The sequence below is a fragment of the Prenolepis imparis genome, unplaced genomic scaffold, assembly GCF_030444845.1.
Source record: "Prenolepis imparis isolate NDT839.2.m4 unplaced genomic scaffold, iyPreImpa1.0 SCAF_3, whole genome shotgun sequence".
In the NCBI taxonomy this organism is placed as follows: Eukaryota; Metazoa; Arthropoda; class Insecta; order Hymenoptera; family Formicidae; genus Prenolepis; species Prenolepis imparis.
The window spans coordinates 21,203,065-21,225,500 of record NW_028141161.1 but is presented as its reverse complement, the minus strand read 5'-3'; the positions used below and the strand labels follow the sequence as shown (position 1 = coordinate 21,225,500).

The 22,436-nt window shown below is 36.8% G+C and overlaps 5 protein-coding genes across 12 annotated transcripts; 2 read left to right on the top strand and 3 right to left on the bottom strand.

Annotated features, from left to right (window-relative positions):
- Positions 1-166: 166 nt before the first annotated feature.
- On the bottom strand, positions 167-6,323 carry LOC145934143 (protein FAM161A-like). 2 transcript variants are annotated; one of them, XM_083034465.1, is made up of 10 exons: positions 6,286-6,323; positions 5,126-5,467; positions 3,759-4,315; positions 3,426-3,632; positions 3,029-3,187; positions 2,692-2,910; positions 2,079-2,336; positions 1,385-1,507; positions 1,166-1,310; positions 167-735 (listed from the first exon to the last, which is right to left on the bottom strand). In XM_083034465.1, the coding sequence occupies exons 3-10, from the start codon at positions 4,307-4,309 to the stop codon at positions 346-348; spliced, it is 2,052 nt and encodes a 683-aa protein (XP_082890591.1). In that variant the 5' UTR covers positions 4,310-4,315; positions 5,126-5,467; positions 6,286-6,323; the 3' UTR covers positions 167-345. The 2 variants fall into 2 exon arrangements, with proteins under 2 accessions (XP_082890591.1, XP_082890592.1); XM_083034466.1 differs by having other exon boundaries at positions 2,088-2,336; positions 6,286-6,316.
- A 185-nt stretch (positions 6,324-6,508) lies between these two features.
- LOC145934149 (aarF domain-containing kinase 1-like) lies at positions 6,509-18,241 on the top strand. Of its 6 annotated transcripts, XM_083034478.1 has the most exons (9): positions 6,509-6,718; positions 6,933-7,123; positions 7,635-7,874; positions 13,322-13,429; positions 13,520-13,582; positions 14,239-14,549; positions 14,818-15,100; positions 15,260-15,340; positions 16,463-16,603. In XM_083034478.1, exons 1-8 carry the CDS (start codon positions 6,532-6,534, stop codon positions 15,302-15,304), a joined length of 1,428 nt encoding a protein of 475 aa, XP_082890604.1. In that variant the 5' UTR covers positions 6,509-6,531; the 3' UTR covers positions 15,305-15,340; positions 16,463-16,603. The 6 variants fall into 6 exon arrangements, with proteins under 6 accessions (XP_082890604.1, XP_082890603.1, XP_082890605.1 ...); XM_083034477.1 differs by lacking the exon at positions 16,463-16,603 and having other exon boundaries at positions 15,260-15,621; XM_083034479.1 differs by lacking the exons at positions 6,509-6,718; positions 16,463-16,603 and having other exon boundaries at positions 6,983-7,123; positions 7,632-7,874; positions 15,260-15,621.
- Positions 7,870-12,161, bottom strand: Pyx (transient receptor potential channel pyrexia). Its single transcript, XM_083034432.1, has 6 exons — positions 11,818-12,161; positions 11,447-11,748; positions 11,079-11,261; positions 10,582-10,867; positions 9,990-10,367; positions 7,870-9,775 (listed from the first exon to the last, which is right to left on the bottom strand). Exons 1-6 carry the CDS (start codon positions 11,908-11,910, stop codon positions 8,219-8,221), a joined length of 2,799 nt encoding a protein of 932 aa, XP_082890558.1. The 5' UTR covers positions 11,911-12,161; the 3' UTR covers positions 7,870-8,218.
- A 102-nt stretch (positions 18,242-18,343) lies between the features above and the next one.
- Mrpl11 (mitochondrial ribosomal protein L11) lies at positions 18,344-19,861 on the bottom strand. Its single transcript, XM_083034503.1, has 3 exons — positions 19,728-19,861; positions 19,172-19,361; positions 18,344-18,927 (listed from the first exon to the last, which is right to left on the bottom strand). The coding sequence occupies exons 1-3, from the start codon at positions 19,857-19,859 to the stop codon at positions 18,665-18,667; spliced, it is 585 nt and encodes a 194-aa protein (XP_082890629.1). The 5' UTR covers positions 19,860-19,861; the 3' UTR covers positions 18,344-18,664.
- Positions 19,862-19,934: 73 nt separating this feature from the next.
- On the top strand, positions 19,935-21,922 carry LOC145934159 (uncharacterized). Of its 2 annotated transcripts, none has more exons than XM_083034492.1 (3): positions 19,935-20,076; positions 20,149-20,339; positions 21,086-21,920. In XM_083034492.1, the coding sequence occupies exons 2-3, from the start codon at positions 20,187-20,189 to the stop codon at positions 21,656-21,658; spliced, it is 726 nt and encodes a 241-aa protein (XP_082890618.1). In that variant the 5' UTR covers positions 19,935-20,076; positions 20,149-20,186; the 3' UTR covers positions 21,659-21,920. The 2 variants fall into 2 exon arrangements, with proteins under 2 accessions (XP_082890618.1, XP_082890619.1); XM_083034493.1 differs by having other exon boundaries at positions 19,976-20,038; positions 21,086-21,922.
- Positions 21,923-22,436: the final 514 nt, after the last annotated feature.

Here is a 22,436-nt window from a genome sequence, read left to right as displayed (position 1 = left end):
GACGTTTAATCATAAATTATTAATAATTTATGAATTTTCATAAATAATTATAAATAAAAAAAGTATATTTTAAAGAAGAAGCAATTTAAAAGATATATGTTATAATAATGCGAAATATAGATAAGCACATTAAGAATAGATAAATTATCTTTCTCGGTTAATTTTAAGCGAATTTCCAATTCAAAGCTCATTGTCAGTTATAATTTTATCATATAATATCTACTATTAAACTGTATATTATAATCAATCAAATATATATAAATCTAAAATTCTCAGAATACCTTTAGAAGAATTAAAGATATCAGTTTGATTCACTCTTCGACGATGACGTTGTATGTTGTCGTTTTACAACGCATCCTCGTGTTCTTCGCTGCTCGTCAACTTCTCGTTACGATCCTCGATCAGTTCTGCCGTTTCGTTGATCGACACCTTCAACGGACCGCGATCGACCTTCCTCTTCGAGCCTTCCGACTTGGCCGCCGACTTATCGGAGGAATCACGCGACGACTTCGACGACGATTGGCTTGAAGAGATTAGAGTACCTGAAGAACTAGTAAACGATCCTGAATTTGGTCTGTAGTTGCTGACGAAGCTTATGTACGAATCTAGACTGCTCGACGTGGGTCTCTTCAGCGGCTGTTGCTGCTTTTTCTTCTTCTTCTTCTTCTTCTTGCGAACGTTGACGCTCTTCGGAGAAGTTTCTTGTTGCTCTGTCATCGCAAGTGACTGGAAGCTCTGTAAAATTTATCGCATAAAGCGTAGTTTACACGATGCTTCTTTAAAGTATATCTAAAGAGTCTACAAATATTTTTCATACAATATGGTTTTCATACTATTAAATTTTTTGTTATCAATTGCACGTATGACTATACATTAATAATATATACATATATATGTATATATATTTTATATTTTCTTTTATATATTATATTAAATATAATATAATAACAAAGTTAATTAATAAATATATACACTGGTATTATTCGTTCTGAATAAAATATGTTAACGCGCGTAAGGTAAACAAATAAAACATTGCCTACATAGAATGTATCTCAAACTCTTGCCAGAGAAGAGGAAGTTATTATAATGAATATTTTATTTGTTTCCTCGATCCAGGAAATAAAATTATCTCCGTATGTTGATGACGTTTGTAAAGAGCTCATACCTGGGAATGCCGTTCAAACAAGGTTGGTATGTGCGTCACGCGATCCAGCATCATTTCCATCTGCAGGCGATGACGTTCGGCCTGCTCCCGCGCCTCGTCGCGACGAAGAAACGTCCGTATATTCAGGTCCCTGTCGTGCTCATGCCTTGTTTACGCGATATTGCACCAATCAATATTCGAATCATGAAAGTCGAGGGACTTAGATTCAATTCTGCATACCTGGCAGCCGATCTCAAGGCTCTCCAAGCGGGTTTTCGACCGATCAGCGCCTCTCTGAACTTCAGTATCTGCTCCCGTCGTTTCTCCTCCATTCGTTCCCGTATCTCGTGCTCCAGTTTCTCTCTGCGACGAGTTTGCGATCGTCATTTACGCGTGTGAATTCCCCTCTAATTGGAGCAATTAGAAATATTCGGTCGGTATTTAAGAGAAATGTCTTGTGAAAAATTACTCACATATTCAGAAAAAAAATTTTATCGTACGACAAATTTCTCTGTTATGTCAAAAATATCTTCGCTTTTTGTATGCGGAATTAAAATTCTGTTTATCAACAATTTTCCTTTTTAGATAATGCTTTTGTTTTTATTACTAATGTTATTTGTCTTAACGTTATTATCATGTTATTTCCTTATTCATTCTTAAATTAAAATTAGGAGATTCTTTGCCAAAATAAAATCTATTTAAAATCAAGAAATAATATGTATTTCATTATTTAATCATACTCCTAAAACGTAACTAATGAAAATCACGATTTTATCTATAATTGCTTAAGATTAAAAAACTTTTGACATCTCGAAAAATGAAAAATATTTTTTTTTGTTAAAAAATCTCCCATAATATCCTAAAATTAATTTTTCAATATTTCTTTATGTAATATTAATCCTATAACGCATTTTTTTCTCTCTATTGAACGTACAGATCGTACCGTGAAGCCTGACATCTCAGGATCGCGGCCAGGTTGTTTCCGCGCGAGGACATCATGGACGTCATCGCGGATCTGGTTCTGTCGGACGGCGTCGTCGTCGGGATGACAGAGTCGTCGTCGTCGTCCTTGTTGGACGCTATGTCTTGTAAGGATGCACACGCAGACTTGACACGCTCACGTCTCGCCATCGACGGCGGCAAGGAAGAAGACTTCAGCAGTTCGGCGGCCCTCACCCTCTTCTTCAACTGCCTGGAGAATCGTGCGCGAAATCTTTACAATCTAAATCTCTAATCATAATTCTCGAATAGTTTTCAAACGATCCTGCTAAGTTATTTAAGTTCTTTCGAAAAGATGAATTCTAAATAACTTCTCGTCAACTGTTTGAATTTGTAACTAAAATTTTTATCTGGCAATATTTTCCGGACATTTGATTTAAATAAATAAATGCGATTTCGCTCTCTTTATCACGATGTTTATAACAAGGAAGAGTGAGAGAGGAAGAGAAAAGAGCGCGAAATGCTATATAAAGGCGAGTACAAATGTCCATTTAATTTCTTTCCCGAATAGAGAAAAAAAATGAGAAATTCAGCAAAGCGATTGAAACCTGTAATACTCGTCCTCGAGCATACGATCGTAAACCTCGGTGCCGAACAAGTTACTCGGCACTGGTTTGGCCTTGAAGCGCGAAGAACTGCTTTTGCTTGAGCGGAGCTCTGGACTGGACCTCGCCAAGGATCGCCAGGCACGACGGTCGCACTCCAGCTTGAAAGGGCGCACCTGCGACAGCAGATTCAGGGCACTCTCCTCGCGAACGATGCGACTCCTGGATATCAGAAAGACGCAAAACACATCAATTATTATCAATCAAATATTCATTATTCATAATATCATATTAGATATGAATTCATTATCATTTATAACTAGAATATTATATGACTAACCTTTCCTCTTTCTCGGCCATCAGTTTGTCATAGAGTGGTATTTTAGACGTGATAGGAATCGGTCTGATTCGTCGTTTCTTCGAAGGACTCTTTTTCGCATCATCCTGATTCATGCGGTCGATCGTTTCCATTTCCGTCATGTACTTTTCCGCTTCTTCCCTGAAACAGAGTAAGATTTTTCATGTTAATTTGTATAAATGCGGTAAATACAGTATATGCAAATAAAATAAAAAATATGAAGATTAAATTTAAGAGCAATATATTAAATATTAATTAATGTGTATGTTAATATTGAGACAAAAATTAAATCCTTGAAAGTTGCGTTTGTTAAACAGTCATTCCTGAATACAATTATTTTTAGATATCTCTTGGTAGACTTTGCTATTCGAATATGCACCTGAGGGTGAAACTAAATGGTTTCGGCACTGTAGGTTGCCATTCTTTCGAGCTATTAGGCGGCAAGCTCTTCGTCTCGATGCTGTCTTCGCTGTCACTATCTACGCTATCGTCGCTCTTTGATCCACTCCAAGTACTCCAACTCTTATTAGCCGCGAGTATCTCTTTGTTGAGCATCGTCTTCGTCTCCTTGTCCTTATCCCTGCATCTAGAATCAATATTGGGCGTCCGTGAGTATTTGGTGAGCAATCCAGTAATCAAATAATCCGATAATCAACAAAATAAAATAATATCGGAAAAATCTTTGCATTTTGTTTAATAATTAATACATCACCTGTATGTTAACAGATCTTGATCCTCGGCAAGACCGGCAAAAGTGCCGGTCGGAAAAAGTATCGGGCTGCTGGTCCTGGACTCTTCAAAATAGCATTTCTTGCCATTCAACTTGAGATCGCTGGCGATGTCTGGCTTGACGTCCTTATTCGACTTGGAGTTCTCGTTTCTGGTAATCGACAATCGCGACGATGACTTTTCCGCCAAATCGTCCATTGAATTTCTCAAATTCTGAAGAAGCAGTCGTTGCTTCCTCCTCAGATACTCGACCCTCTGCTTGAACTGCTCGTTCGACAGGTGGTGCACCTGCCCGTAATCCGGTATGCTCTTCATGAACTCCAGAAAGTTCTCCAGGGTATCGCACGACGATTCCGAGTCGTCGGCGGTCGGTTGATTCTCGGCAAAATTGATCTTTTTCACCTTTTCCGACCTTCGACTCCTCGCCGACGACAGTCGTGGACGTTCATACGAGGGAATTGGTTGCCTGCTGCAAGGATCCACCGGCACCTTCACGCACGAATGGAAGAAGGATGTGCCTCTATGCTCCGACATGGTTTACTAATTTGTGTACAATATACAATATCGAGATTAATAGTAATAGAGTATAAATAATAGAAAAGAGAAAGTGTATACTCCCTTGAATATATATTAATCAAAATATCTTTATGATACGTACTGGCTGTAACTTTTGATAAATTTGACTAAAAGGATTGTGAATATTTTTAATAAAATGAATTAAATTAATTAAATTAACATTGATAAATAAAAAGGGATTTGTATTTTTTATATGATAAATATTTTGGAGTTACTAATAAATCTATAGTTGTTGTTCTTTTAGCTATATTTGTTTTCTTCACAAATTGATTTAATTAATAATTATTTATTATCTTGATCTTGATAATAATAAGAGAATAATAAAATTAATATAGTAAATAAAAAATATAGCATAGTTTAAATAATTTGAGCGATATCAGAGATATAATAGAATATCATATAATATATGTAATGGAATTATACAATGAAGTCGTACCAGTTATTACTCATAAATTATGAGTCATAATCAAGCACAGTAAGACACGCAAACGTATAGAATGTCTAAAAACTCTTAGTTAGAAATGATAAATATAAACCACAAAATAGTGAACTATACTATAACTTCTCCAATTAAAGTATAACAATAAAATATGCAGATTGAGTGTACTATACTTATCTCTTATTCTCTCTTTTTTTATCTTCCTATTAAAAAATGTGTTTTTTATGAATAAATTGCTTTTAAAAAATGAAAAGATATATATATTTTCTCATAAAGTTCACATAATTTCTAGATATCTGTTATCTGATGATATTCTCTGTATAAAAGTTAATCACCTTGTTTAATTATTATTCGAATCATCAGCCGAACGCGATTCCAATTCGATTCCTGAAGGCAGAGGGTTGGCGACTAGATGCGTCGAGAGGGTCCAAGCATCGAAGATAATAGCGTATACTGGCCACTTGGACGGCCATTACTACCTGACGACTTGCCCAGGAGAATCAATGCAACCTGGCCCGGCGTCGCCGTCGCCATGGTGAAGTCCATGAGGAAGTGCTAACGCCCTGCAACCAGTCCCCACCAAGAAATGAATGGCGTGAGGAAATAACGCGGATCCGATCGATTCGCCTTGAGAGGGTTCAAGGTGAACCCTCGCGAATGCCATCGCGTTTACGTACCTGTAAAAAAATCGTTAACTCTTTTTAAATAACATAATTTTTATAACCTTAATTAATTTTTATAACCCTAATTTTTATAACCTTATTATAAACGCGAATAAAATTTGTATACTCGAATTAATTTTGCGATTATATCACTTTTATTAATTTTGAATTAATTTTACATGCACTAACATATTTTAATTAAATTGCAAGAGAAAATTATCTCAGTGATGTGTTTGAAGCTACGTTCGCGCCGAATTCACATGATAGAAACTGATACAAATGAAATTAAGCAAATTTTAAATGTTACACACAGGCAAATCAAATTAATTATATAATAAATTATTGATTATTAGTAACAATTATTATTTCGCGATATATATTCGCGGTCTATTTGATATAAAGCGTTGATTCGCGTTTTGTAAGGAATTTCGGAATCGGATCCCAGCTAGTGCTTTACCGGAACCGGAAGTGAGATGATGTGTCTTATTTTTTGTTTTCATGTCTGTCATAAAAGTCATATATATATGCGCGCGATTTATTTTGACATCAAAACACTTGTGTATTATACCCCGATTGAATATTGAAAAAGCAGAATTAATTGATGGCTTATAAAATATTGCAGCGATTAGTAAATTTTCAATATATAAGCATATATATATCTTCTCTTAAACTCACATATATTTTGTGTTTCGAAGTGTAAAATTTATATGCTGTATATCTGTTTTATTTATTCGATTTCTATATCTCAAAGAGAAAATACATAAAATATGCATTTAATATATTCAATATATCATAAAATTTGAGTTTTTAAAGAAAAATCAGATACAATATACCTTGCGATAATTGGAACATTTGTCCTGATGACCAAGATGGTCGCAAAAGAATTGAAAAGAAGTAATCAGAAGTAATGCAGCAAGTGCACACAAAGTTACGTTCCGAAATGTACTCCTCGGAAGAGTCGCGTTTGACTCACCAATCAGCGTAAAGGAATTTTTCTCTCTTTCGTTCTGATTGGTCCACCGAAACGCTATTCTACTCCAAGGGAGTGAATTTTCGAACGCAACCCAGTGTGGTGGAAAATGGCGGGTCTCGGGGAAGCGGTACTTTCGTATCGCCTCGTTTTGATGTCGCAAAAGTGCAAGCATGCTATTCCCAGGGCGATCGCGGTGTCGAGGAAGAGCTATTCGACCGCCGTGGAAGATGAGAAATACGACGTCATCGTGACCGGAGGCGGGATGATAGGCGCAACATTAGCGTGCGCGATAGGTTAGCATTTTTGTTATTTATCAAACTAGGTCTGTTCTTTATAGCTGAACTGCTTGCACTAGTTGAGAGTTTTTTTACTCCACATTGGAAGGAAAGAAAATGTAATACTCTGATACTTGTTAAAAAAATTGTAATTTACAATTAACTAAGAAATTATAATTATATCTACGCATCTTTCTTCTACTGCGTATTTATTCATGTTCATTTATTTTAGGGAACAATCGAAGACTGGAAGGCAAGAAAGTCTTGTTGTTGGAGAGTAGTGCTAAACAGGAATACAAACCACAGGAGCAATATTCCAATCGAGTTGTCGCTTTGAATCAGCAGACTCGTACTTTATTGTCCAGTTTAGGAGCATGGCAACATATAGAGGCAGTTCGCTATTGTCCAGTACGAAAAATGCAGGTAGTTTTTTTATTGCTATTTTCTTTTCTCGCTAACTTTGAATTATTAAATTGAAATATTGAATTATTGTATTATTAAACTCACTAAGTTTAATAATATAATTTATAATATCTCTAGCGCAATAACATTATATTATTAATAATATAATATTATTAATAATATAATATTATTAATAATATAATGTTAGTGCGCCAAATTATTTTGCAATTAATTTTAAGTATTGGTGACAGTTTTATTATATCATTTCTTTATGTATCTTTTTTTGCTAACCATGATTAGAAAGTACTGTACTCTATATATTCTATATATTCTGTTTTGATATAAATAATATTTGGAAAATTTGAAGTCATACTTATTGCATTGACTCTTATTAGTCTTCCTTTTTTTGTATATTTTTTTGATTGTACATTCTAAAGCCATTTTTATTTTTATTTTATTATCTTATTGCTTTATTCTACATATTACAAAAAATTAGAAATTCTATCAAATTTCAGTATACATTTTTCAGTAGGTATGGGACGCCTGTTCCGATGCTATGATAACGTTCAACGAGGACCATTTGTCTGAGGAATTGGCATACATAGTTGAAAACGATCTGCTGTTACACGCAGTCAACAAGCAGCTTTCTCACAAGGAAAATGTGACTGTGGTTCACGAATCTAAGATCACCGAGGTAAAACTCCCAAAGACGTCGGCCGAATTCGCCTCTGTACAGTTACAATCAGGAAAGCGATACGCAGCCAGATTACTAGTAAGTACAAAATAAAAAAGTAATATTAAATTTTAATATAATTTACGATATATGTATCTATATGAAATCGTCCTGGAATTACGCAGTTTATTAACTTCATAAACTTTTCTAATGGATCGTCATACAGATTAGGTTGTTAAAATTTACATTTCTTTCATCTCAAGTCATTTACATCCTTTCTTGAATTGCTAGGATTTCTCGATTTATCACATTCTTGCGTTCCTTTATTTAATTTTAGATTCTGCTCTGGCAGATCATGTGATATATTCAATTAGTGTCTCGGTTTTCCGCTTCTTTCGAATAATTCGAATGCTCGACGAGACAGAAGATTAGGCATGAGAATTTTAACGTAAATGCACCGTCATGTCTAACTCCCGGGCGATACTCTCCACTTTATCCGTCAGGCTATCCAGCCTAGTACTGATGTTGTACGAGCATCTCTTCAGCTCGGCCGCGAGCTCGTTCAGCTGCTGCTGTTGCTGATTACTCTCGTTGCTGTACCTTCTGCTGAGCCTCACATTACTCGTCGATTCATTCACGGCGACGTTTCGCGGCGCGCCACCGCGAAAGGTCGCTCGTCGTGTTCTTCGTTCGCCAATTAGGCGATAAACCGCCCGGACGAGTTCTCGCGGTAGACGCCTCTCCCGCGGATCATTCGGCCGAATGTGCAGGGCGCAGTGATACGGTGGATGCAGCAGCAGCGCGCTCCTCCTGCACGCTCGTATTATACTACACGCGGGAGCGCGATCTAATAGCTTGGAGAACAGCATGTTCTCGAAATGAGCCACCAATTCGGCGCGACGCACTAGGCGATCGAGACCGGCGCATCTACGTAACTCCTGGATATCCGATACAGCTAGGCCGACCATCAGATTTGTCAGTATCACTGTCACCAGGATAACGAAGCTGAGAAGCATGAGATGCGCCGTGCCAGGATACACGAGCGGCGCCTTCTCGTCGAAGAAAATGTCCTCGAATTCCAGCTCACCGGACAACATAATCACCGTCTTGAGCAGACTGATCAGCGGATCGGCGAAAGACTTGTAGTTTTCGTGCAGCACGTTGAAGCCGAGAGAGAAGCCGACTATGAGGCAGACATAGGCCGCGAGAAACTTGAAGAAATTGATGGACACTTGGGTAAACATCTGTACGTAGATGCCGAACATGGGAAAACGACCGACCACGATCATCAGCTCGATCCAGGCCAGCAGGATACCTAGGGCTGCAACATGATGTTGCCAGACATGCGCTGGCGGAATCAGAATGATGCCGGATGCCACGATTACACTCCACTGCAGCCAATTTTCCCAGTGTTTAGCGTAACAGCAAATACCATGGGCGATCTGAAAGATCTCTTTACCCGCGAGTACGCAGGTGAAACCTAGTACTGGCCAGAGGAGGATACTGCTCAGCTGTTCCATGTGCCATAAATATGTCGCGCCGACGAAGCCGGTGAAGAAGGCGACAAAGATCGAGTGAAACATGAAACTGAGCAGGAAGAACTTGCGGATACGCAGCCACTTGAGGTAGAGAAAGCTCTCGCACAGCGGATGCTTCAGCATGTGACCCTGACCGACCTCCACCAGACAGAGCATCAGATCCGTCTCCCCGCGACCGCCCGGTACCAACGGTCGAAAGTCCAGCCGCAGCTCGCAATCCACGTCGCCCAGCTCGTGATCGTGCAGCGAGATTGCTTGATCGAGACGCGCCACAAATCGCGATAAGACATCCGGAGTGCGACGTATGATGAAGCTAAGGGCGGTGACGCCGCCCTTGGTACGCGCCGTCACATCGGCTCCTTTTGACAACAACATCACCACCGTAGGCGAGCTCTCGTTCAAGGCCGCGATGTGCAGCGGCGTGTAACCGAACTTGTCCGCCTTGTTGACTGATGCGCCCGCCTTTTGAACAAAGAAGAATTTTAATATTTCTATTATTAAGTGAAAATCATTATTTAAACATTTTTATTACATAAACAAAATTATTTAATTAACATAAATTATTAGAAAAAAATTATTTAAAATATAACGCGATTAATTTTTAAAAAATATTTTAATTAAAAAGATATTTTAGTTTGAAGCTCAGTGAAGCAAAGAAACTTTCAGATTTACAAACTTGTATTAAAGTCTTGACCAGCTCGCTGCCTCTCAAAGCCTTCGCGACCGCGGCGTGTAAAGGGGTGCGCCCTTCATTGTCCTCTGCGTTCACCCTGGCGCCGACACTAATCAACACGTCTACCGTCTCTACGGATTGCGCGAGCGCCGCCAGGTGCATCGCCGTTTGACCGCGCGAGTTTCTCGCCTCCCAAGTCGCACCGGCGTTCAGCAGTAACCTGGTGCATTCCGCGCTGCCCTCCTCGGCCGCCAAGTGTAGAGGCGTCGATCTCGCAACTCCCAGCTGCACTCTCACGTCTGCGCCGTGACTCAACAGCAACTTGGTGCAACGGACATTGCCGAGGCTAACCGCCACGTGCAGAGGTGTCTCTGTGTAAACCTGCCAACGAATCGTAATTAATTTGCCGAAGATATCTGATAATCAGCTTGAGAATCCTAAAGAGACGTTACTTTGGTAGGAAAGTAATTGTTTTCTGCAGAGTTTTATGATGTTATAGTTTGCCGTTTGAATTTTACTTCAACGATTTCTGGCTTTTGTAGTATTACTTCCCCACTAAACTGATGCTTAAATTGTGGTTGTGGTGAAGAAGCACCTGTGGATTATTAGGACAAGCACCTGCTTGCAGTAGAGCCTCGACGCAATCCCCGGCGTTGTTCAGCACGGCGTAGTGGAGCGGACTCCTGCCGGACAATCCGGCATCCAGATCCGCGCCCGACTTGATCAGACATTTGACGGTAACGACGCAACCAGCTGCGGCGGCGCAATGCAACGGAGTGCACTTCTTCCCGAGGTCCCACTCGCGTGAATCAGCGCCGCGTTTCAACAGCTCCTCCACGATCTTCGTGGACGCGGCACACGCTGCCAGATGTAACGGCGTTCTGAGGATATTAGTACATATAGTGTGTGTGAAGATATAATCTCTATCGAGAATTAATTGTAGGCTCGATTGATTAATTAGTCAATTCTTATCAAGGTTTGATAAGCTACAACTGGTTGTGATAGGGTGATTTAGGATCATCAAAAAGTTCAGTTAATTTTAATTTTAATTTTTGGATGGCAATGCATCTATCTGTCATAAATGGTATGAACCTTCCATCGTTGTCGCTCGTGGAAACTGGCGCGCCTTTGTCCAACAGAGCCTTCGCGATCTCCACGTGACCCAGCCAGCTGGAAATCAGCAGACACGTGTCCGGCCATCCTGCGAGCAACTGTCCCGGAGTCGCAGCGGCTGCTGCTCCGTTTTCGCTAGCCAATAGAGCTTTTCGCATAAATCTGCAGACAAAGTTATAATTAAGTTACACATTACTGCATTACAAGCATATAAAATGTTAAGTTATGAAATATGTAGAAAATATTTTTCAAAATTAAAATCATCTATCATTTTATTTTATTTATTTATTTTATCTTATTGTTAATGTTAATGTTAATATGCTAAATTGCAGACGCAATTATCATACCCATTCGCGAACGTGGGCAACGAGAGCTTGCTATGCCTGCAGTCCGCATTTTCGTTGAGAGTCAAGCTTCGAAATTCTTCGAGAACCTTTTGGAGGGCTTCGCCGTGAAGAACGGGAATCAGAGACAGAGCGACTTTGCCTCCCGGAAGATTCGATAATGCCACCACGACCTCTTCCTTGCTCCAAGGTTGTTCCTGCGTCATCGGTGCGGCTCGTATATGACACGTGACAGACTCCGAGCTGTCCTCGGAGGAGATGCTGCCATTTTCTATCTCGCTCATCCAAATATCCTCATGTTCTTCCTAAACGCAATATAAATCGAGGCATCGTAAAGTCCAAAGATCATCGATGATCTTTTTTTTTTCACTGACCTCGTTGTTGGCGGTCTCCATCCTCGGCGCCTCTTGTGTCAAGCGACTGCCGGAGAGTCTCTCGAAGAAGCTCTTCTTACTGAGAATCGACATAGTCGCATTTTTTTTTAACTCGCGCTTTAAAAAAAAGGTATCCAAATCAAATAAATTAGCATTATAATCACATTGTAGACAATTTCTTCACTAAATCAGTTCGACATCAGCCTCTACAAACAGACAATGTTGATTTCGACAATAAATGTGCCGTAAGAAGGATTAAGTATGGTTTTTTTTTAGTCAAATGTTAACAATACGTGATGACGATTCGTAAATCTCAATTATTCGATTCAATTTCCTAGATATCAAATTGAAACTTCTTGCTGCGCGCTCTTTCTCGTTAATACTGAGCACTTAGCTGACTGTTCTTCTGGCCCTCTGTATATCCTACAGTATATACCTACATGTGTTTATAAAACACATGTTATATATTTAGCGTCCATTAATCTCGCGTTTCTCTCTCATTCCTCGCGTTCTTTCAGTGGCGAAGATAGGAAAGAAGAAAACTCTCGACCGCAAATTCTTTTCCTGCGGAATCCTTGCCGGGAACGATTGCCTTATCAATTTGCTTCCATGGTCATTCTATGAATAAATACATATAACGGATTGTACGGAATGCATTTAGTTGGTTTGTTAATTAATAATGACGTCATTCGAAATAATCACATCCGCGTGTATCTTTTTTTCTTCTGTAAAGATTTTTAATTAAGTGAAAGGCACAACAAAATATACTTTAACAATCTGCTTATTGTAAATGAATGACGAAGCTTATATCAACTTTAATTTGCGAGAAAAATTAAAGAAGAGAAGATCCGAAGAATAGGGATGACGATTTTATATTTGTATTTTAATAATAAGTATAGTTATTAATGTTTTATATATTTGAAAAGACTTATTTTTTGTATAATAATTGTACGATTTTTTCATAGAAAAATTATTAACAATCCGAAGAAGATAAATAATACTTTCATATTATTTCAATGATATTGATAATAAAATATATACTTTTTAATCATTATAATTTAATTATTAAATTATTAATAATATAATTAATCATATTAAATTATAAATTTATAATAGTATAAATTCCTAATAATAATATATATATAGTATTTTTATATAAATAGAATTTTCTAAGATATATGTATATTTTGCTATTGAGAAACGTCATATCAGGATGTAATCTTCGATAATTTTCGTAGATTTCTGTGTATATAAACAGAGCGGCATTTACGTTAACTATTCGACGCATATTATCTCCGATATTTCTGCAGAAGATCTGGACCAGATCTGATTTCTATTTTCGTACATGCTTGTAAATCTTCAAACACTCGACTCTCGTAACATGCACCATCTTCGCATTAGCCGGATAAATTTCTTTATGACGTCGTTTATAATTTTAAGATGTAATTTACCATTGAGGTCATAGTGAATTAGGATAAATAAAACATTTTGACGTTTGTTTCAGGTGGGTGCCGATGGTGCTAATTCGATAGTGCGAAAGACGATGGGTGTCCTCTATCCGAACTGGCAGTATAATCAATTAGGCATCGTTGCGACTCTCAAATTGTCCGAGGTAATATGTTCTTCTCAAAGATTGATCGTGATTTGATATCTAACGACATTTGAATCACCGGAAATTAAAACACTCTTTAATCGATTTCAGCCCACGGAGAACATCGTCGCTTGGCAGAGATTTCTCCCAACAGGACCCATCGCGTTGCTTCCGGTAACTTGTTCTCTTGCTTAATAGAAGTTTCGCGAATAGGATATAATCAAGAATGACATGTATCTTGATGGTAGATACAGATCTTTGATCTTTTAGAAACTATGCCAGAAATTGTGCTGGCGATTCGCTGAACGAGCGAAACGAGCTATCAGAAAATCGAAGTATCTTATGATGTGATGAATCAGATATAAAACAGGCTCACTCTCTCGAGAGATAGAAAAATGGGAAAATCGAAGAAAGTTATTATAAGAAAAATGCATCCTCTTCGCGGAAATTACTCTGTCATCTCAAATGTTATCTGTCCTTTCTCAAATAATTTAGTATAAAAGTCCAAAAAATTTAGATTATATATAATATAGAGTTATATACATAATATAATATATAATATATTATAATTTATATTATATAATATATAATTAATGTTAAATTTATTTATTTGAATGATATTTTGTAGACGATATAATATGTATACACCTATATGTGTGTGTATACATATATACATATATATCGTCTACAAAATATCATTCAAATAAATAAAAATAAATAAAAAGTAAAATTCATCAACCTAAATATATTATTTTCCGCATTTTTATAAATAATGAGAAAAAATGATACTCGATTTAGTGATAACGATCCTATAATGTGTATTTGGACAGTTGACAGATTCTCTCAGTTCGCTTGTATGGTCCGTGACGACCGAGAGAGCGAAGGAGTTGCTGAAAGTCTCGGAGGAGGAATTCGTGGACAGTATAAACGAGGCGTTATGGCGAGTCTATCCGAAGAACGGCGTCGTCGAGAGCGGAATGCACGCGCTCCGTCAGTTGCTCGCGAGCCTGTCCCTGCAGACCGGCGTGTCCAGGCAATTGCAACCCTCCGTAGCGGCGATCGTCGAAGGATCGCGGGCGGCTTTTTCCTTAGGTTTCGGCCACGCCGCATCTTACGTTCAGCCGGGCACAGTGTTGGTCGGGTAAGCAAATTTCCGATCTTAAGAGGAGATGAAGAAATGCAGCTGAAAGGATCAAGAATGAATGGAGATGCGAATCAAATCTCAAATCATGACAAATCTCTCTTTAGCTTCAAATCAAAATTGATAAATTATATATTATATATTATAATAATATATAAATGATATATTAAATTTATTATAGAGATTTCATCATCGTAGCAAGAGTTTAATATTTAATTTTTTATTTAATTAATTTTCTATATTTAACATTCACATTTACGTGTTTAAGGGACGCGGCACATCGAATCCATCCCTTGGCCGGTCAAGGTGTGAATCTGGGTTTCGGCGACGTGACGGTGCTGACGCAGATCCTCGCCGAGGCGGTTGTGAACGGTAGTCATCTGAACGATATGCAATATTTGCGACAGTATGAGATGCTGAGGCAACGTTACAATGTGCCGACGATGCTCGTAATCGATGCGCTTCATCGACTTTATCGAGGCACCGCGGCTCCCGTCGTTCTAGCTAGAAGCTTGGGCTTGCAATTGACGGACGCTGTACCGCTGATCAAGGTAACGAGAGCAGATTGTTCTGTGAGATACATTTCTTGAAAAGGAGCAAAATATATAAATATTTTATCTTGCATTGATATTAAAATTATAAATATTTTATCTTAAATTGATATAATTATTGATATTAATAATTAAGTTGTGCGATCCTTTTTGTTTTAGAAAATGTTGATGGGACAGGCCGCAGGAGGGACGATCATTAAATAATCATACATATTGTGATATTAACTACTTCAGAGTAATGTACGTTGCATATTTTATTGTTTATATTCAATATATATTATAAATTGAAATTATTATGAAAACTGGGATATTAAACATTTTTTTTGTACACAACACATTCATATGAAAACATATGTCTTCAAAATTATTGCTACTTCTTTTTCTATTTTATTATGCATGAAAAATTGCACTTTGTAATATACTTTTCAAGTTCCTTTTAGTAAAACCTATAAAATTTAGTAAAAAAGTTAAATTTTTCAAATGTATTTATAATAAATATATATTTCTCTACATGAATATAATTTTTTATTAAATCGTATCGAATTATAAAATATGAAATACATTTCACATTTTATCTTTATTCATTTTTTAACGCTCTTATAATTTTAATACATAAAATGATGAGAAAAGTCGATTTTTATATATGTATAAAAAATTATAATTTTATTTAAAAAAAAAATAACTTTTATAAAAATTTCTGATATAAGGCATAATTTTTAAAAGTTTTATTAATAATTTTTCGAGATTACAAAGTATATATTTTGTATCGCATCCTATATCCTGTATGCATATATTTAACGCTCTAAAAAATGTCTAAAAAAACAATCTTGCAAGTGTTTCCTGTATAGATTATATGTGTACATAACCAATTATCTACGATTATCTAGCAGCCTGACACGTTTCGTTCACGTGGTCGAACTTGAGATCACAAGACGCGGTTGACGGGGTTGACCTGATAAAAAGTGACAGATCGTGAAAGTGTCATTCGCTGAGGGCGCATCGACCGAAATTGTGTGCAAAATAAATACGGAATCATTAATAAGAGTAATGAGACTCGAAACATGTATGAGTTATGATGAGGTTAGTTGATCGCTTCCCGAAGGCTTGTCGATTGCATTCTTCGATCAATTCAGTTCGAAACCACGACGTCGTTCTTGCATCGCGCGAATTTTTAATCGTTAATACTTTTTATCAGGTCAGTACATTATGTAATTTTACGCAATTATACATTTTATTAATTATGTAACTTTTGACATATCTTAAGAAAGCATATTACAGGCAGTTTATATTGCATCTCTTTCCAATTAAAATTATTATAATGCTTCTTGAAACATTGAGAACTGATATAAATCTCTGTCGCAGATGTCCATCGAATGGCAATGTTTACATCCAGAAGGCTGTTCAAAGTCGCTGCTATTGGAACAATTGGGTTTGGCACCCTGGCATCTCTCAGAGCAAACGAGTATGACATTGGAGCCATTGGAATCGTACGGCTGAGCCGGGCCGCCCTTGCGGTGTTTGATATAGGTCGCTATTATAAGAAGGAATTGTACAATAGTAAACTGGACAAGCTATCTACGGAATATCTGCAGCTAAAATCGAACGTTCACAAGTATGGAGCGCAGAGGCTGCTGGAGCTCTGCTGTGCCAACAAGGGAGTCTACATCAAAGTGGGTCAGCATGTAGGAGCGTTGGATTACTTGATGCCCTCGGAGTACGTGCATACTATGCGAGTACTGCACAGTTCAGCGCCTCAATCCTCGTTCAAGGACGTGTTGACTGTGATCAAGGAGGACTTTAAGAGAGATCCGTACGAGATATTTCAGAGCATCGATCCGGAACCTCTGGGTACCGCCAGCCTCGCGCAAGTGCACAGAGCCGTGCTGAGGAACGGCGACGTGGTGGCCGTTAAAGTGCAGCATCGCGCCGTCAAGAGCAACTCCTACGTCGACATCAAGACTATGTCGGCCCTGGTGAAGATCACGTCGCTGGTGTTTCCGGATTTCAAGTTCGATTGGCTGGTCGACGAAACGAAGAGGAACATTCCGCAGGAGCTGAATTTCACTCGCGAGGGTAAAAACGCCGAGAAAGTACAGAGGCTCTTCAGCTATCGCTGGTTGAGAGTGCCAAAGATATATTGGGACGTGTCGTCGTCACGCGTTCTCACGATGGAATTCCTGGATGGCGGACAGATTAACGATCTCGAGTACATGCGTGCCCATCAGCTGAATCCGTACGAGGTCAGTAGCAAGCTCGGTCGTCTGTACAGTCACATGATTTTCATCGAGGGCTTCGTGCACTCGGATCCGCATCCAGGTAACATTCTGGTACGCAATCGCGACTCTCAGGCGGAGATCGTGCTGTTGGATCACGGTTTGTACGCCAATCTGTCCGATCAGTTTCGCTGGGCCTACTCGAAGCTGTGGTTGGCGATTCTCGACGGGGATCGGGCCGCCATGAAGGAGCAGTGTGCGAGACTCGGTGTTGCCGATTACTATGGTCTGCTGTCATGCATGGTATCGGGCAGGACGTGGGATACGATCATGTCTGGCGTGCGTAAAACTCGGTATAACATCCAGGAGAAGGAAGAGTTTCAACAGCAAATTCCAAACTTGTTGCCGCAGATCAGCACCGTGCTGGACCGCGTCAATCGGCAGATGCTGTTGATTCTCAAGACCAACGACCTGATGCGCGGCATCGAGTACTCGCTACGCACTCAATCCAGAATGTCGGCCATGATGGAGATGTCCAAGTGCTGTGTGCGTGCTGTATACGGCGAGAAGCTCAAGCACTGTTCAAGTGCGTGGGACAAGTGCTGGATATCCTGTGCGGAGCGCTGGGCACTCTTTAAATTGTCGGTCTATTACGTTTACTTGGGCCTGGTACACTTTGACCTGAACAAGTCGGTCGATTCCTTGTGGACAAAGGACTTTTATTCGTTTTAATGAAAGCTCTCTCACTAGGCCAAATTTATTAATTTATTAATATTTAACTAAGAACGGTGTCTCAAAAAAAAAGATTTTAAATATATATTTATATAAAATAAAAGAAATTATATATATTATACAGAATATATATTTATATAAATATATATATTTTTTTACTAATTTTTAATAAGTGGTATAGGTATAGATGGTAGTACAAATATGGTTTGATATTCTGTGTATAATTTGTAAAGTACATATATTTTGTTTGCTCTCTTTTCACTTGTTAGTCATCTTTCTACCTCATTAATTCAAGTCATGAAATCGTTGAGAGAAAGATATAATTATATAAATTTTCTTTTTTTTAAAATAAACAGATTTTTCAAATAAGAGTCTCATATTTTTCGATAAACATGATTCGTAGTTGATAAATTTTTATATAATTAATCTGTAAAATGCGAGAAACAACTATTTAGATTAATTTCTGGTTAAAAATATTCTCATTAAGGCAGATAATTTTTTAGTTAAAATACAAGCAAGAAATATTTTATAATTGTATGTAAATTTTATTAAATATATATATATGTACAGTAAAATTATAGTTAACAGAAATTTAAGTACGCTACTATACAATTACAAATTAATTTGTTCTGAGCATCCTGCTCTCTTTAGCTAATCGTAATTCTTCGCGATACTTCTCGATAGCCTCTTCCCTGTCCTTCAGGAACTGCTTGTATTCTTCCGGATCTATCTCACGCACAATCTCGATGCCGCATGTGCGTGCAATGCCGACCATCATATTGCAGATGTCCTTCAAAGAGAGTAATGCCAGAGGAGGATCTTCCGATTTGATCTTAGCGATTTCATACACATGTTTCAGAGTTATCTTACCAGCCACTTCACCTGTGGAAAAAAAAGAAATTATTTATGATTTTATTTTTATTATCGTTTTATTTTTGATTATATTAAGATTTTAATTATATATTATATATAAATAATATTTATTTCAATATTCAATATTAAAATATCTTTGCATCTTTCTTCATTAAAATATCAAGGAATTATTTGTCGCTTTATTTCTTAAAAAGGAAACGAGGTAAATTTGAAATCAAGAGAATCATCATTTGTTAATGGATGGAATCTGTACCCTTCTTCATTTTTGCTTTTTGTATTCCAGCCGCTTGTTTCAAGTAATATGTTGCAGGTGGCTTGTGAATCACTAAATCGTATGATCTATCCGAATGCACTTTTACACGACATGGCAAAGGGATGCCATCCTTCATGTCAGCTGTCCTCTGGTTGAAGTCCTTGCAAAAATTTGCAATGTTGATATTCCTCTAGAATTAAGAACAAGATACAAATTACTATCACATACTGAAAATCGAGGTAATTCATAAAACAGATAATTGTGAAAATCATAAATAAATTTATAAAATAATAACTATATATATATAATAAATAGATAAATAAACTTGCAAAAAGGAATGACAAATTTCCATAATGAAAAATCAATTCTACCAAACACATTCTACCGATTCACATTCTCCGCAACATAACATTGGTATCATCAATGGTTTATTAATAGATCAATTCAGAATTATGTATTTTTTAAAAATTCTTACTAAAGTGGAAATTTTTTTTATCTTCGTTCTACAGCAAATTTATTTTCATCATAGAGGATACAGAGAATGCTAATGTTTAACCTGTCCGAGTTGAGATCCAAGAGGCGGTGCTGATGACGCCAAACCTGCGAGAATATTCGTGCGTAATTTTGACGAGTGATCGATCTTCTCGGTCAGCTTCTTAATCATTTTTCTTGCCCCTGATTTCGACATTATTTTACAATTTTTTCACGCTGTTCGAACAAGTATCACGAGGACTCCTAATCTAACCTGAACTGCAAACAAATAGTGCGAACAGCTCATCTGTTTTTAGAGGGCATCACGAACTATCGTATCTCGCTTCATCGAACTTGGAACCGACAGCAGAGAGAAGTTAGATAAAAAGAAGAAAAGTAAATAAATAATAAAGTAATAAAGAAAAAATAAATAAGTAAGTAATAAAGAGAAGTTAGATATAAAGTTAGAAGTTGACATTTGTCACTTTTGACGTTGATCGTTACAGAATTGATCAGAGAGGATTTGGATATTTTTTCTGAGAAGATGCCGGGTTGTTGCGTGTCCGGTTGTACTAATTCAACCGCCAAGGGATTTTCAATGAGAAGTTTTCCCACAGATCGCGAACGGAGAGCATTATGGATCGCCAATATTGGTAAACCAAATTGGGAACCCAAGGCACATAGTCGCATATGCGAAGTAAGTAATAAAGGATCCCGCACCGGTCATAGGGGGAAAATGTCTTTCTGCGGATTTGGCTAATTTTTGGATATGTTGTAGTTCTCGTCATTCTGAACAAATGTCTCAATGGGCAGAATGATCTAATGAGCCGTTTGGCTCAATGTGCTACAAGCCCTGAAAGGTCCAGATTTAACATGTAAAAATATAAGTTTTTCGAGTGGAAATAAAGAATGGATTTTTCTTCTTCAATTCTTAACTGTACTGATGATAATTATTGTTAAGAGTTGTATAAAGACAACGGATGTTATAAACTATATATATAATATCAATAAATATATATTCAACTTATACATACACATTATATGTCCACTTTTATAATTGACATACATTATAAATCCACATAGATTGGACTGTACTACATACATCCGTTGTCTTTATACGACTCTAAACAATAATTGTCATCAATACAGTTAAGAATTGAAGAAAAAAAATCCATCCTTCCTTATTTCGAGTCGAAAAACTTATACTTTTGCATGTTAAATCTGGACCTTTCAGGGCTTGTAGCACGGAAATGGCTCATTAGATCATTCTGCCCATTGAGACATTTGTTCAGAATGACGAGAACTACATATCCAAAAATTAGCCAAATCCGCAGAAAGACATTTTCCCCCTATGACCGGTGCGGGGTCCTTTGGTTGTAAATCCTTCTGGAATATGTGTTTAATAAATTGTCATGTATCAATCATAATTATAATCCTATGCAGGTACATTTTTCTAAGGACATGTGGGAGAAAGTTCGCTGTGATGGTAAACAGAAATTAAAATGTAACGCTGTGCCGACAATTTTCCCTTCTCATCAACTGGATACAAATATTTTGGTCTATAATCACAATACAGGTGAAAATGATATTGATAATTTGGTGGATGATAAAAAAAGTAATATCAATTTGCTTTTGATGTCGCAAGCTTGTTTAAATGCATCTATTTCTGCAAACGAGAAGGAAGAAATAGATTGGAAGAAACAGTGCGAAGAATTAAAACTTTTATTGAAAGAGAGCGAACAAACATGTAAAAAACTTAGAAGTGCCATGAAAAGACGCGAAGAAATGTTTAATAGAATAATAGTAAAAAGTGATAGATATAGAAGAATTTTGAAGGAACGTTTAAAAAGATTGAGAGAAAGCAATAAAAATTATGAAAAATTAAAAACTAACTTAGAAAAAATCTTTAATAAAGATCAAATTATAATTCTTAGTGGAAATGACTGTAAATGGTCTTACGAGACAATTATGCAAACTATTGAGTTGAAACATGCATGTGACAATAATAAAGTATAGTAAAATATCATTATTATTTACGGACAAAAATATTGCAAGTAAATTCATAAAATTTAACAAGTTTTTTTTTTCACACAAGAGTTTGTTTTGTAAATAACTTATTTTTTATTTCACATGATATGGCCTAATTTTCATGCTGAAATAATTTACACAAGATGGGAATACAAATAGTATGTATTTTTAACTTATTGTTTTAATATTTCATATTAAGATCTTTTATTTTAAAAGTCATTAAATATATAGAATATAAAGGCTATTAGTTTGAAAGTCCCCATAGCATTGCTATTATATCAGCAATTAAAGTAAAATTTATTTTGAATTAATGTTTAAGTTAATCTTTAAAATTTGTTCTCATTGAAATTTACTTACTATATTTACTAATTGAATGTTTATGAATTGCTTTAGTTAAAAGAAAAAATTTAAGAAATTAAGGCTTATATATTAAAAAAAAATTTAACTTAACATCTTTGATTATAAATAAAGTTAATAAAGTGAAAAATATTTTTAATACTGATATAAGCTTGATATAATAATTTTTAATGACAAATTTAAAAAAAATATATGTTTTCTGAGAATTTATTGTATGTTAAATATTTGAATATTTTAATTATTTGAAAAGAATATATATGTATGGGCCGGTTTCACCATCTCTGATTAACTCAATCGGCCGATTAAACTATATCTTTGTCTCTTTTTAAGAACGTAGCTGAAAAGAGACAAAGATATAGTTTAATCGGTCGATTGAGTTAATCGGAGATGGTGAAACCGGCCCTATTAT